At 37.1% G+C, this 16,351-nt stretch overlaps 1 protein-coding gene across 1 annotated transcript in view; it reads left to right on the forward strand.

Moving 5' to 3' along the window:
* The window catches only part of CFAP54 (cilia and flagella associated protein 54), a 2,749,537-nt gene that overhangs the window by 1,251,784 nt on the left and 1,481,402 nt on the right, over positions 1-16,351 (forward strand). The window contains exon 32 of the mRNA XM_044087198.1: positions 12,496-12,585. Within this exon, the coding sequence (XP_043943133.1) occupies positions 12,496-12,585 (90 nt within the window). The remainder of the gene's footprint in view (positions 1-12,495; positions 12,586-16,351) is intronic.

Raw genomic sequence — 16,351 nt, forward strand, 5'->3', positions numbered from 1 at the left:
AACTAAAACCTACAACATTACATGTCAACAACCTACCAGCAAATTCATATGTCATGTATGTCATCTCTGAGATTTCACAAATTTTTCAAGCTGAAGTGTGATTACAAGAAGCTGGCTGCCTTCCAATAATGATGTGATATACATCAGCCTACTGGGCATTGACAAGCACTAGTCTTCCCCAAGAAAACTCTTTTCCTTAGTAACTATCATGTTGGCTGGAAAGGTTTTGGAACATCATTTTTTTCAATGAAAACATTTTTTCCACAATGATAATAGCAGCATCACCCAGAATGAGCCCTTTTATTGTTGTCTCTTCTCACTTTTATTTTTTCTTCTGTTCTAAAATCCATCAAAACCTGTTCATATATAGCACGTTTCTAGGTAGCTAGGTTTATTTGGAATTCGCACAGTTCAGAAGTATAAGTTGCTTTTGCCCTCTAGCAAAGGTAAATAGAGTTTGCATGTTAGTAAATTAGCACTGTTAAAATTGTTGGGTAAACTGTAGTTTTCTGCCTGAAACACACAGCAGACCTTTAACAGTAACTGTTAAAGGTTAAAACGAAAAACAAAAAACAGCCAAAAAGACCACTGCAACTGAATAGAAACCAAATCAATATACCAAAACCAGTAACAGCAACAGGCTGTTAAAAGAATCCACACAGGAACAGATTCTTACATAAAAATACCAGGCTATTTAATAATCCATTTAGAACAACTAAGTGATTTCACCAGACGATAATAGGCTTCTTCAGAGTTGTTCACAAGGTTACACAAAGGCATTTAAATACTGCCCCCAAGAAAACCTTCAGCGAATCATTTAAACCAGCTCATTAATTATATAACACAATTGAAGACACTGCATAACTTTTAAAGAAAACAAATACATTAAAAAAATAACTATAACATATAATCAAAATAACATATAATCAAACTTGATGTTAAAAAATATATAGAATGACAAAGAAGACAGTTCATGCAACTTGATCTTGCCTTATTTTCAAAAAAGGTTTGATGGATATAAAATCATTCAAGCCAGGTGCCATCATGGCATTCAACCGCAACTGGCATTTAGACTCCTTGGCTTCCAATAAGGTTTTAACATCACCACCTCTTTCACTGACTGAAACTTTGTCAATCACAAAAAATATAAATGTATTAAAAGAAAAACACTTGGTGGAATGTATAAATAAAGCATTGTGTACATCTTTATTTTTTATTGCCCTCAAATGTTCTCTGACCCTGTCCCTCAATCTCATGTTTTTTCCCACATAAAACCCGGGACAGGAAAGGCAAATAGCAATATACACCACCATGGATGAATTACAATTGCATTTACCTGGGCACTGTATAGAAGATTCGTAACTAGCTATGGTCACATAGTGACCATTGTTGATGTACCTACATGCCCTACAGGCCACACATTTGGACTTTTACGTCCCTGCCTGTCCAAAATATCCTTTATAGTCTTGTTTTTGTTTTTTTTTTGTTTATTTGTTGTTTGGCCATTCTGTTACACCTGCCCTTTTCCTGACTGCAGTGTGGTCTCAGAGTTAGAATTTTTAGTTAGGGGGGATGTGGGGTGCACACCCCCCCCCCCCAAGTTCTGGGGTGTGGTGGGCAAAGCCCTCTGCTTAAATATGTTTGATTTTGTGCCTCATTTTTGTTTGACCAACCAATTTCTTTCCTTTGGAAAGAAATCAGTGATTTGGCCTTTCAGGAAAGTTGGAGTTCGACATTTTCGTGTCGAACAACTGAAAGTAGACATTTTAAGATGTCAATCACATGATATAGACCTTTTTAAAACTACTTTTGTTGTAAAACCTTGAATTATTTCTGTGGAACATTATACATATGTGGCTTGAACTAGTGTTTTTCGGGCGTGTCTCAAAGAATTTTACCTCAGAACTGTAATTTTCCTGTTAAAAGGTTCACAGGCCCATTCTGACTCAGGTACTCTTCTTGGCTAAACCATGGAGCAGGCTTTAGGCTGTTTGGTTCTTCCCTCCTGCATCTGCCTGAATAAGAAAGTTTCATGAAAGTCTTTGTTAGTAAGTTTGGCTTCCCCACTGCCTCGACCAATGAAAAGTGACTCTGCTGTGGCCAAATCAGGTACCTCAGACTGTCTCATTGTCTTCTGGCGATCCTGCTAATGTTGCCTCGAGAAACCACTAACGACTGGGAGTTAGGCTTGTGTTCTGGAGCTACAGGGTTATCTTTGTTGGGCAAGGGAGAGTCACTGTTGTTGGTCTCAGAGGAGGCAACAAACAAAGAGCCCCATCCATGTGTCTGTCACTTTCTAGGCGTCTCCTATAAGAAAAAAAAAGAAAATTAGACATAGTTCTTCTGAATTACAGAGAATGGACAAGAGAGACTGAATGAGTTTTGCTAAATGCTTATTTCAAGCTTTTAATTCTTTAAGTTCCGATTCTTCACTGCGTTTTAAAAGAAAATGATTTCCCGCTCCATCTGATATGGATTCCCAGTCAGAAGGGTAGGAATTTGACTGGGAATGTATTTCACCACTCCCTACACCACAGGAAGTAGAATCTGATTCTGAAGAAAGTTTTACCTCTGATTTTCCTCCAAAGGATTTAACATTTTTTTTCTGAAACTATAACCAAAATGAAAGAATTGTTTCAGTGAGAACAGTGCCAAATTCCACCACAAACTTGTGAATTATAATCTTATCTCTTTTGAGAAGAACGGGAAAGCTTTTGATAGATTAAGAAAGCATATGCTTCATCTACTTTAGCCTTCAGAATTCTGAATTGTCAGGCTCACCTGTCAGAATACCTGCTTGCTTCTTTTGAAAATATGAGGAATGAGGACTTTAACTACTAATATCTCTGAATCATTTAAAAGCTTCTGTTTCTCCATTAACCAAATACTCTTTGAAGTGATCTTATGATTATGATGATGCTGTAACCAGAACAGCTGCTACTGGATCATTGAAGAAAAGGTTTGCTTTGTTACATTCCCAAAATTTGACAGAAGATGTCAAAGATCAGATTTTGAGTTCTCTCTTAGAAAATTATTGTTTAGCCTCTCTTCAGTTGAGGTCCTTAAAAGTTTGATGAAAAAAGGAAGTTAATTTGAGGGTCACATAGCTTTTTCAGCCTTCCTTTTCAATTTTGATGAGATCTTTCTTTCCAATCAAGGATACTTTTATAGGAAGAAAAACAAAATATCAGCAAGGTACAGACAAACAGAATTTTAAAGTTAAAAAAAAAAGATGGCAAGGAGCCCCCAAGAAGAAGGAAGGAGGCTCTCAGTACCCAGGATAATCCAAAAGACAGACTGACTTTATACCCTCTGAGGTGTTTTCCCCTTTAAATTTTTCCCAAAGTCTAGGTCTTAATTTTCCTCAGTTGTATCAGATAACCTCACACAAATGGTTTCTGAGAATCATTCATAAAGGTTACAGTTGTCAGACGGCATCTCTTACTTCTTTTTAAGGCATTCCTCCTTATCCCGCAAACCAAACTTCTCTGTTTTCTTCAGTTCTGGGACAGATGTCATAGAACCAGTTTCCTTAGAGTAAACAGAGAAGGGATTTTATTCAAGAATCTTTGTGGTGCCAAAAAGAAAGAGCTTGGACACCAGTTCAAGAGCTTTCTTTTATAAAGTTTTAGATCAAAGATCCAAAGTTAAGGCACTTTCCCTTCTGTCTGTGTTCCCCTTCTCCCACACCTCATTTCTGGCCACTCTAGATTTAAAAGATGTGTACCATCCCATCCCCAACCTCAAAGACTATAGACATTTTTTTAAGATTTTATGCACCTGGCTTACATTTTCAGATGTTCATCATTACATCATTGCAGGAGCCTCAGCTATATGGGTTATATCCTGCCTAGGCTATAACATCTGGCCAACTTCTAGTGCTTAAGGGCATCTTCCATGTAGGAAAAGCAAAATTTCACCAACCAGAAGAACAAAAAATTAGCAGCAAAGGATGAGAACCACAGGTACAAAATCAGTAAAATACCGTTTATTGGTACCAATAAATGGTATTGTACTGGATTTTGCACCTGTGGATCTCATCCTTTGCTGCATCTTCCATGTAACCATACTGTTAGAATTTCAAGCTATCCATGGAGAAAATCAGCAGTCTGGGCATCAAGCCCTTCAGAGCCTTTCTGTTTCTGAAGAGTACTCTTTTTGAGGGTTTTCAAGGATTGATGGTTAGTTAACATTTCTTTATTGCTGGACAGACAAGTTCCCTTTGTGGAAAAAAAAACGTCCATGTTTATTTTTATGACCAAAATAATACTTTTTTAAAACAGAACTGTTTGTTTTTTGTTAGGTTTTAATATTGTTGCTACTGTCAAGTGAATTTTCTGTCATTTGAAGTAGCGTGGTTCTTTTTACTGGTTTAGTGTAAATTTCTGTTTAATTCAGGTGTACTGTACTTTTAATTGATAGTTCTGTAAATTATTTTTAGAGGCTGGAGCAGTTGTGTTTTGTGTATGTTATTGTGCAATTTTTGTGAAAACACTACTTTGTTTACTTACCTTTTATCAGTTATTGTTAACAACACTTGCTGTATTTCAAAATTCATTCTTGGTTTAACTGTGGAAGAGCTTACCATTTTCTTGGTTATTCACTCCTCCAGCCACAGGAAAAAAAACATTTTTCAAGACTTCCTTTACCAGTTCAGTAGGCTGCTTCTTTGCCTCAACCAGAAATGGGTGACCCTGCAGTGGCCATCTCAGGTTCCCCGGACTCTCATCTTATTCCTTGGGTTCCTCTAGTGTTGTTCCTTCAGCCACCGTAGACCGAGAGATATACACATAATCTATGACTGTTGGAGTGTCCTCTGTGGAATGGGAGAACCACTCTTGTCAGTCTCAAAGAAAGGAGCAGGGAATGCTTCTCTGCTTGGCTGAAATAAGATTCCTGTTGCCCTGGGTGATGGCCCTGACAGTCATTCTGCTTCTATGGATATTTCTATTAAAAAGAAGCAAAACATTAAAAATGTATCTTCCCCTGTTTCTGCTAGTGTAGATGGGAAAGATTTACCAGCCTTAGTATAGGGCTTAGTTCAGGCTCTTAACCTTCTGATTCTACAATTTTTCAATTTTCAACGATTACCAATATGTTGAACAGGGAGTAGAATTAAGGGGAAAACAAGTTCAGTTATTCCTCCTTAGACAACATATTCTGACCCTTAATAGAGTACTTTCTTTTTCCCTTGGAAGAATTTTCCTTTTCTGAAATCATATCTGGAATGTATCTGTATTTTTCAGTGGGAACAAAATGACATTCCAGTTTCTTTAAAAAATATGATTTATTACTACTGGAATTTCCTCAGCGTACTGCTGCGTCTGCTGTCCTTCCAGATTTGGAGAATATTTTTATTACTAAATGAAACATGTCTGACAGCCAGCCTGTAGACCTTTAAAAGGCAGATAGGCTGTATAAGGTTCGTCAGTCTTACAAATTCTTAATTTCTAATCCCACATCTGACCCTGTTGTGATTTCCTTGTCAGATTCTACTCCAGCTAAACGTTTAGTAAATGCTAATCTTTCTCTCTCCAGCAATGATTGTTAACCCTTTGATAAATTTGGTAAAAGAGTATATTCTTCCGCCACTCTTATTTTCAGAATTCTTAATTGATAAAACTCACACGTTAAAGTTTTTATTTGCTTCTTTTGAAAATGAGGTACATTGCAGACACTTTTCCTTTATCTGACAATACATCTTTTCTAAATGCTCTTATTGCTTCTGTTTCTCAAGTATCCAAACATTCTTTGAAGTGTTCAAATGACTCAGCTGATACAATTTCCAAACCATTAGCTACTGGATCTGTTCTTAGAAGATTTGCATGATTACAGTCTCAAAACTTGCCTGAAAATATGAAATCTGAAATTTTGAATTCAACCCTTGATAGGGAAGTTGCATATTCACCTTCTGCTGCTGAGGTCCTGCAAAATGTGATGAGAGAGGATAATTGATTCAAGGGGTGACTTAGACTTTTTAGCCTTCCCTTTCAAAGTTTGTTAAAGGTTTCACCCCCTCCCAAAGAATCTTTAATGCTTCCCCCAAATCAGTGTCAATATTTCTGTCTTTGGCAACAAATAGTTTCAGACATATCCACAGCCCCCCCCCCCCCAAAGGGAAAGGTTTTGATTCACGAATGTCGCTGGTGCCAAAGAAAGAAGATTCTTGGACGCCATTCCTACATATTTCCTTTATCTGCCAATTTGTGAAAGTTCAAAATGCTATCCCCTCACAACCTATTAACTCTTAGTCCACCTTTCAGTTTTTTAGTAAGTCTAGATTTAAAGGATGAATACCATCATATTCCAGTAGCCAAATGTTTCAAGTGTTTTTACTGTTTGTAAGCTCTTCTCTGTCTGGATTACATTCTCTGCATTACTATTTGGATTATCCATTGCTCCAGGGGTGTTCACAAAGTGTTTGGCCCCAGTAGTAGTCTATTGCAGACTGTAAGGTATTTTCATATGTCTATAGAGTCTTATTTGAGCTATGTGGAATTTCCCACTTGGGTAAGAGATCTCCTTTGCAGACTGGGTTTTCAGGAGAACATTAAAAAATCTTGTCTAATTCAGTCTCACAAAATAGTATTTCTGTGATGTCTCCTGGATACACCCATTCAAAGAGCTTTTTTCACCACAGGAAAAAGTGGATCTGTATCCTTTTCTGAGTTTTTCCACTCAGTTGGGAGTTCAGCAAGGGAATTTCTAAAGATTCTAAGACTCATGGCATCTATGATAATCATGATTCCTTTGTATGGTCCCAACATCAACACCTATTGACTTTTCACATGTCAGTTTTGGGATTTGTAAAAAGGGAACCACCTTGGCAGAGAGATCAGTTTTATATGAATCCAGTTCTCTCAGTCTCCTTTCCGGCTCCATTATACTCTATAACAACAGATGCCTCAGACTTTGCTTTGGTGGATCCATCTTTAAGGCTAAAAGTGCAGTATCTTGGAACAAAAAAGGCCAAAATTTATAAAAATGAAATAGAATTTAGAAGTACCAAATGTACTAACCTCTGTTCATCATTTGTGTTACCCAGGAACTCTACACGTGATAACTGAGAAAAAAGACATTGTGTCGATGTATATAAACAAACTGAGCACCCAGATGATGGCATCTGTACAGATAAGCCATGGTATCCTGGGATATAGCAATTTAACATAATCTTACTCTACAGACTTCTTACATTCTGTCAGAGCAAAACGTTGTAGCAGACAAGCTGAACAAGATCTGGACAGACCCTTACAAATAGCAATAGAAATAGGAAGTTTTACAGAATTTAACCCAGCTTAGGGAATGCCTCACACAGATCTGTTTGCCTCTATTCATAACAAAGAACTGGCAAAACTCTGCTCAAGGACTCAATGCAAGCAGGCCAGAAAGACAAATACATTCTCATTTCCTTGGATGGGAACATTCCTGTATGTCTTTCCACTATTTCCACAGATATTCAGGGTCATTCTGAAGATTCAGAAAGACTATCCAAAGATCACTGTGATGATCACTTTTTGGCCAAGGCAACAATGTTTTTCCCTTCTTTTGGAAATGGCCAATGCTAATTAATGTAAGTTTCCTCACAGACTGGACCCACTCACGCAACGCAGGGGTTATTTGATGCACCCTATCTTGAAACAGCTTCAACTGACTTCTTTGATCATAGAATTGTATCACCTTTTAGCTACCTATTTTCCTGAGGATGTGCAGCAGATATTATGGGAGCCAAAGAAATCTGCCACCAGGCAAATGGAAAAGATTGTTTAGTTGTTACCACATTAAAACCCCTTTTAATGCTGAAATTTCTTGACTCTACAATACTTGTGTGAGCTATTATAATCTGGCCTTTCTTATACCTCTATCAAGGTTAATCTTTCGGCCATTTCAGCATATCTACTACCCGTGGATCCCCCTCTTTCCATGCAATCTCATGTCAAGTTGTTTTTGAATATGGAAATATTGCTTATTTACAAACAGTTAACAATATCTTCAGCACAGTGTGATATAAATGGACATTGACAATGAATTTGGCATTAACAGCATAGCCCTCAATGTCATGTAGGTCTCTCACTCATAAAAATATGAACATAAATATGAAAATATAAATAAGTGACAGTGACTAATTTCTCTACTGCAGGATATTCTAGTTTAACAATCTTAATGTCGTTTTGTTAATAACGTCTTGTCTTTTCTAATACTGCATATTATTAGCTGATATGTCATTTAGTTAAAAAATAATATGCAGTACTAGAAAAGACAAGATACTGGTTGTCGTTTTTCTTACCTTCATTAGAAATGAATAGCAGACCAGAATTTCTGAGGATTTTGGTTCTGTCAAGATGGTATGTTAGTTGTTTGTGGACATCAAAAACTATGAAGAGTCCTTTCTCCCTCATTCTTAGATTCTAGAAAGAAAACAAGGAGATAGATAACTTGGTTCAAAGTAAACTTGGATACCACTTTATGCATCAAAGAACTCAGTCTCAGTGAAACCCTATCTTTGTGAAAAATGAGACAAGGTTGACCCATCATAAGAGTATAAAACCCAGATACTCTTCTCACAAATGTCAGAGCAATCAGTATCAGTCATTCAAACCTGTAGCACCTTTTTGTATACTTGCAGTTAGCTATGTCCATTGGGGTGAAAGTTCAGGACCTGGGGAATAAATTATATATACAAAACCACATAATTATTAGGGAAATGATGGCAGTAGTAAATGCCGTCAAATCTCTGTATCATCTTTGGACTCCAGAACCTCTGCTGCTAATCACAGATAACACCACAGTGATGTGGTACATCAACAAACTGGGGAAACCCAATCAAACCATTTATGCAACATAAAAAGCTACAATGCAAATGTGCATCCACTATGAGTAGACATATTTCAATTTCCTGAGGATCGGAATCCCTAAACTGCTCCTTCCCCACAAAAAAGCTAAAAAATACACTTTAAAAAATGTTTTTTTTTTTTTTGCAAGAGGCAAGCCCATCCCCTACATCCTCTCACATGTGGGGCAAGCTCCCTACTCACCCTAAACATATATAGGCCAACTCCATTGTTGCATCAACATACAGAAGGGAGAAATTGCCTCTGAGAAAAGCATCAGTGCCAGCACAGCTAACCAACAGTGATTTCCCATGGAATAACTCTGTTCCTTGGTGGGTTGATCTTCAGCCAAATGATACTTGACAGCTTACCTCTCAACCTCTTTGATCAAGAAATCTGGACAAAGCCATAAATAATGGGGGGACAAAAGCCCAAAAATAGGGACACTTGTTTAATATTGCTCTTACAAACTTAGAAAGTTGGTAGAATAACAGGTTTGCATCAGCATGAAATTTCTGAAGGGTGTGAAGTCTGAAACTCAAATATCTGTCATTATTTTCTGACTTCAACCCTCAATGATTTGCCAGTAAACCACAATTTTATGAGAAAAGGAACAAAAATATGAAGCAAAACTTTGGATATTATGCGGAAATCTGTACAGTTGAGAGGTATGGTCGAGAGTTTTATTTATTTATTTATCTGACATTTGTTAACCAGGTTAGTCCAACTGGGCAGCAGCACTTTTTCAGCAGAGACCCAAGAAAAGTTCCAAGTAGTACATGTAACAAAAGTAATCAAATGAACAGAGTAAACAAAAACATTTAGAGTTAACAAATATGACAAAATAGTCAGAGAAAAAAACATGCTAGAACATGTGCAGAGAATTAAAACATATTACAGTTCAAAAGTTACATATAGTACTAAGAAGAAAACTAAACATGGTCACGCATGCAAAATGAAGTGAACCCATAAATGATAAATGTACACTATATACAGGAGGTAATGCCAAGGCACAGATCACTATTCAAGTGTACAGTGCAGTAGGCTGTTATATTTTGTTCATGTATATAGCCTGCGTATGTTTTACAATATATTACTATTATTTGCCATCTAAAGCTTGTATAAAATGTTGGCATTGTGATTTCTCCTGTGGAGCTTTCTCCCCAGGCATTCTCATGCCCAGTTGGACAATCCCAGTTAACAAATGTAAAATAAATAAATTAATACCCCCTCTGCAGTCTTGCTATGAGACTCTGGGTATTAGCAACTAAGCACAGTCTTTCACCTGCATTCTGTCGGAGCAAAACATTATTGCAGACAAGCTGAGCAAAAACAGGACAGACCCTTGCAATAAAAATGTGGTAACTCCTCAAATAGATCTGTTTGCCTCCACTCAGAGGCAGACAGTTAAAGAAACTCTGCTCTAGGAACGTTTGCAAACAGGACTGTAAGAGAGATGCCTCCTCAAAAGATTCAGAATGACTCTCCAAAGATAGATAGATAGTTGTTGTAACTTCCTTTTGACACTGGCAACAGTGAGTCCTTTCTTTTTTTTTTGAAAATGACCAAGAGCAATTAACACAAGCTTCCCCACAGACTGGACCTGCACATGAAAGGGGTTGTTTGGTACAACCTAGCTTTAAATTTCTTCAATTTACTGCTGAGACGATAGAGTTTTAATATCATTTAGGCACCTTTTTCTGAGAATGTGCAGTGGGTACTAAAGCAGGCTAAAATCCTGCTACTAGAAAATCTTGTATGTGAAAGTGGAAGAGGTTTTCAAGTTGGTGACATTCTAAGAACCAGGACCCTTTAAATCCCAGATGCCAGAGGCTCTTAATTATTATTGTCTAGCCCTTCTTTGGCCATTTCTTTTTGTCTGCCCTTAGACCCAACCCTTTTCACCTGTCCCCAAGTCAAGCAGGTTTTGAAAGGGGCTTTTCATATCCATCTAGCTAGAAAACAGATGGCTGCTCCTTAGGATCTTAACTTTGTGCTTGAAAAATTAACATTTTTTCTATTTGAACCAACTCATCAGTCTGATTTGTGTTCTTGACGTGGAAAATTGTGTTACTTAGTGCTCTGACTTCAGCAGGAAGAGTTTCTGAGTTATAAGCTCTTAGGGTGGTCAACCCAACCTCATTTTCCACAGGGACAGGTTTTCTTTGAGAACAAGTCATTCTTTATGCCTAGAGTTGTTTCAGATGATCTTGCTATATTCTTTCCAAAACCTAAAATTGAGGGAGAAGGAATCCTACATACTCTGTATGTCTACAGACAGCTCAGATAATTTCTTGGATAGAACTAAATCCTTCAGGAAAGTCGATTAACTGTTTGTCTCCTGTGAAGGTAAGAAAAAGGATAACCAGTGTCAAAGCACACAGTTTCTAGATGGCTGTCTCATGCTATTTCTGTTTGCTACTCTCACTATAATAAGCCACTTCCAGGCAGAGTTAGGACCCACTCTGCCAGAGCTTTGGCTTCTTCTATGATCTTCTTGAAAGTGATGAGCTCTAAAAGTATTCTTGATGGAGCAACTTGGTCTTCTATACATACTTTCACAAAGCATTACAAACCGGATTGTTTTTTCAGGTCCAGAACAAGCTTTGGTGGGACCACCATCCAGGGGCTCCTGGTTAGTTGAATTCTTCTCTTCTCCCTGTATGTTCCTAAGTTTTGGTAATCTACTTAAATAGATGGGGCTACTGCATCAGTAATCTACTGCTGAACATAATGCAGTTATATAAGTAATCTTGGCATAACAGTAGATGTTCTAATAGATCACTTTTGCAGTAGCCACCCCTTCCCTCCATTCCCCTTATTTTATTTTTTTTATTGCCAGAGTATAGATGTATATAAGTTCATAGATTCATAGGTAGGTGCTAGGCTATTGGCCCTAGGGCCTATATAAGCCTAGCCAAAAGGCACCCTGGCTTTCGCCACCCAAGAAAATTATTTGCCTGTGCCCTTGTCGAGCAGAGCCAAAGAAGTGATCCCTGGGGTGAATTTCCTATCTCCCATCCTGTCATCAAGATTTTTCTTGAAGAGTGCTAATGAGGAGCTTTGTTTGATATAGATAGGAAGTTTGTTCCAGAGTATGGGAAGTCTCTGGGACAGGAATCTATCCCTACAGCATGTTCTGTTTATTGTGGCGGGAAGGTTTAGGTCCCTAGAGCGTGTAGCTTGGAGGGATTGGGATTTCTTTAAGTGGAACATACCATTGTGCTTATAGTTTTACTATTGCCTTTTCCTTTCCTAGCATTTTTCTTGTCAGGGCTACAGTCTCCCTTCTTAAAGAAATAAAGCTATGGACCTTTTCATGCCCAAACTGCTTTTTTATGTGGATTTGCTTGAGCTCCTCACAGTTAGGACATGTGGAAGGTGTCATGAAGGTTTGAAAGATGGCCAGTGGTCACATCCTGGGCAGGATATAACACAAATAACGTAGGCTATTGCAACAGTGATCTATTACATCAACTGTTATGGTATGTTTAGTTACATAGCTGTACTTCAGAACATCTTAAACTTTGTTAAGCAGTTTTATGTTTAATAAGAAATAAAGCAAGGAATACAGATATTAATCATTCTGTGACTAATTCATAGATACATTTTTAGAATGAACTGCCAAAGATGTTTGATTTCACTCTGTTTTATTTATGTATTGCAGTCAGCACAACAGAACTAACTGGACAAGAGAACCCATCTGTGCTGTATGCTGTTATTGAATGTTTGCCAACTAAAATGGCTTATAAAGAAGGTAAGAGTATTTCTTTTCCTGTGGTAGCTGAACTCCATAAAAGCAATGGAGTTCCTTCCATCATTGCATTAGTTTCTTTCAGTTTATAATTTAGTAAATAAAACTTTACTTGCAAACTTGGAAAGTAATCAAATTCAGGTGTCTTTGTTTGAAACTGTGGAATTAGACTGAGGCTTGCTAGTATGAATTACAAGGTCTTTGAGCTTTAAGACAGGGAATTAAAGATGTTCTGCCATTACATTCTGAGCAGGACACATAGGTCTTCTTTCTGTAATGTGGAATATTAGGTCACATGCTGTAATGGATCCTCTACTGTTGGTATACTTTACCCTTTGTTAACAGTTTAATATGGCTGACATGATCTTTCATGATTCCCTTCTCCCAAAATGTTTAATAATGGAAACAATGATGAGCAAGATGCTCATATCTAATGACAAATTAAATGTGGCCATCATTTTTGCTAATAAACTATTTGACCTATAGAAGAAATAAAGACATCACAAAATCTCAAAGGGTAAATCTTACAACCTTCAGAAAAGTGACTTGGCCATGAATAAAATTTCTCATATAGAAAAACATTTACACTGGCAAACTGTCTTTCTGTCACAGTTTCAATGCTGTTTTGAATTGGATTCAAAATTAATAAGACTAATGAAAGAAATACACACTGTCTTAAATTTTAAATGCTGACACACAAGTCAGTAGTGGCTGCTGGTCTGGCACACCCTCCATCTACTTACACAAGATAGGACTGGCTAGGGAGGAAGTAGCCATGCTGTCAGTGAGACCATGGCCTTAGAGGATAGAACATATATCACTGCAGACTTATAAAGGATTAGTGGTAAAGGTCAGGGTAAATGTGAAACTGCTAGAACTCCTTCTCTCCTACTCTCTTGGCAGGAAATGGAACTCTCTCCCTTCTTCTCTTAGAACAACATCTAACACTGAAGCCTTCAAAATCTAACTTTCCTCTTACTTATCCTCTAAACATAAGTGCACCTGCTTACATCCTACATAAATCTAAATAAATTCCCCTTGAACCCTCTACATCCTTTCTCTTTACTCTACCCTAATACTATCTTCTTTTCTTCTCTTTTCTCTCTCGATCACTGCTTGATCAAACTATATTCTACTCTCAGTTTATGTACTTTCTCTCTCTCTACTCCTCATATGTAAATATTGTAAATAGCATGTAACCTTACACCTTCTTTTCATACAGTCAAACCTGCTACTTGAAGGAAACTACTAAATCTATTGTATCTACCTTCCTGAATGATGTTTTTTGAAGTATACTGTGTGTATTTGCTTTTTTACTAACTTTACTAACCTTAGACCTTCTTCTCATTCAGTCAAACCTGCTACTTGAAGGAAACTACTAAATCTATTGTATCTACCTTCCTGAATGATGTTTTTTGAAGTATACTGCGTGTATTTGCTTTTTTACTAACTGTATTCAATGTAATGTTATTCCAAATGTATATATTTTATTACTATCTTTTACACTGTGTAACTTAGATTGTATTTGCTTTGCTTTTGGAGCTTTTCTCCCCGGGCCTCCACTGAAAATGGGTACGTTCTGGCCCAGTGGACTTCCCCGGTAATCAAACTGGAAATAAATAAAAATAAATAAATAAGAAGGAAGGACTTATGCAAGGACACCATGCAGGGGTGTCTTGTTCTGTCCTTTTGTTTGTCCTTCATTTGGAAACTCTTGCAGCTACTTTTAATTCCTCAACCCTGACACGGTTTAAAATCAGGGATATGGAATGTAAACTGTCACATTATGCTGGTGATTTATTGGTAACATAGGTTATTTTTTGGTTGACACTAAATAGGACTTAGTGAAATTGAACAAGATCTTGGAAATTAATCAGTTCTGTGGTTATAAAATGATAATCACTAAAACTTGAGTACTAGCAGTACATGTTATTCCTTTTATGGATTTGCAATATCAGTTCCCCTATATTTGGAAGAATGACAAGATCAAATCTTAGCTATTTGAAATGTGGGGCTGCTCTAGAGTGAGTCCCAAAACACAGAGACTGAATGGCTGCAAAATAAACTTCCATATACCAAGTCTGAAATGGCCATATCCTGGGATATTCCCTTTTCTCTGAGGTATAGTGATTTTGGAGTTGGTATATATGTTTCTGAGGTGTGGAAGAGGAGGCTTGATCCCCCTACAATAAATAAGTTTAAAGGAGAAGAAGAATCTTTTAGATTCACTCTTTTCCTGAGTTTTCAGTCTTTCTTTTCTGGCTTGTCAGCACTTGGCATTTGGAGTGTTGACATTTCAACAGGGAGCTGATTCACTTAGATAATTCTGATCTACAAAGTGAAACTATTCCTTTCGGGGACATTGCAGAAAAGTATTTTTTTATTTTTTTTTTTTATTGTAAAGCTTGTCAGCATTTGAACTAGACTTTGAAAATATACCCCCAGCTTTTGTACATTTTCCATGCCCTGCCTCAGTATCCAGCTAGGGACTTTAAAGTTGAAAGGATTCGCCACTAGATTTCTGTGGAAGAGTGGGAGGGTAAGACTACAGTGGAATAAATTAGTTTTATCAAAGAAATGAAGGGGACTGGGAATAACACATTCCTAGGTCTGTTAGTGGACAGTACAACTAAAAATATTTTGTACTTGGAATGTGTGAATACTACTCTATCCTGGGTCAAGGTGATAGAAAAAATAGATAAGATAAAAGGGGAAACAAAAAGTACAATGTTTGAGGTAGGAGTTAGCACTTGAACATAAATATTTTAAGGGTGGTGGCAGGTAGGATGAACTTTCTGGGATTTGGAACTCATGAACTGGAAATAGTTAGTGATTTCAGCTGAAATATGCTTGAGAAGAGAGCCACAGTTATTACATTTTTATCCATTTTTTTCTTTCCTAGAGTAATCTATAATATTTGGAGAGGGTAGGATATATGATTTAAGAGAGGTGATCACTGTCAAGCAAGCTTAGGTCTTTCACTGGATGACTGTTTAATTTTTAGTAAGTTAGAGACCATACTCAGTTGGAAACTGAGAACTCTTCTCCACAGTTGGTTCCACAATAGATAAATGTTCAAACATAGATCACTGTTGCAATAGTCTAAGCAATATGAGTCCTACCCAGGAAAACCAAAATAACGTACAACATATAAAACAACAAAGCAGGCAAGGGAAACACAAGCGTAAAACCCAAAACCTCTTTATTAAAGTGAGTGCTGTCGTCTGGTGTAATCACCAAACTTCATCAGACGACATTAAAAGATTTAACACCATATTTATACTATTGTGTCACAAACTGATTAAGTCCAGCAGACAAACAAATTATTAGTTACACACCATAGTTTTCAAACTTAAACAATACTGAAAATTAGTTTAAAAATCAAGCCTATTGCTTAAAATACTTCATAAAGCATAAATCGTAAACATAAACATAAACGTGAAGAACACTTATGCTGAATAATACTAAATGCAAAATAAAATACCCTATCTATCGAAAACCTTACGTTTCAATAAGCTAGAGATGAAAACTGTTTCATTTAAGCTTGGTGGGAGATTAGCATTCAAATATATCTGTCACCAGACTTCCTTTTCTTCCAAATATAACTTCCAGGGACCCCCCCCCCCCCCATCAAGAATCACTTTTAATCTGATGTAGAACTGCAAACTTGAATGAATGTTGAGGGTGCGCCTTAATATGTCTATACAGTGCATTGTTTTCATTTTGATGTCTGATCTCATAATGATGTTCATAGATCCTTTGTGCCAGC

Source organism: Protopterus annectens, chromosome 11.part0, assembly GCF_019279795.1.
Source record: "Protopterus annectens isolate FY-2018-M chromosome 11.part0, PAN1.0, whole genome shotgun sequence".
In the NCBI taxonomy this organism is placed as follows: domain Eukaryota; kingdom Metazoa; phylum Chordata; order Ceratodontiformes; family Protopteridae; genus Protopterus; species Protopterus annectens.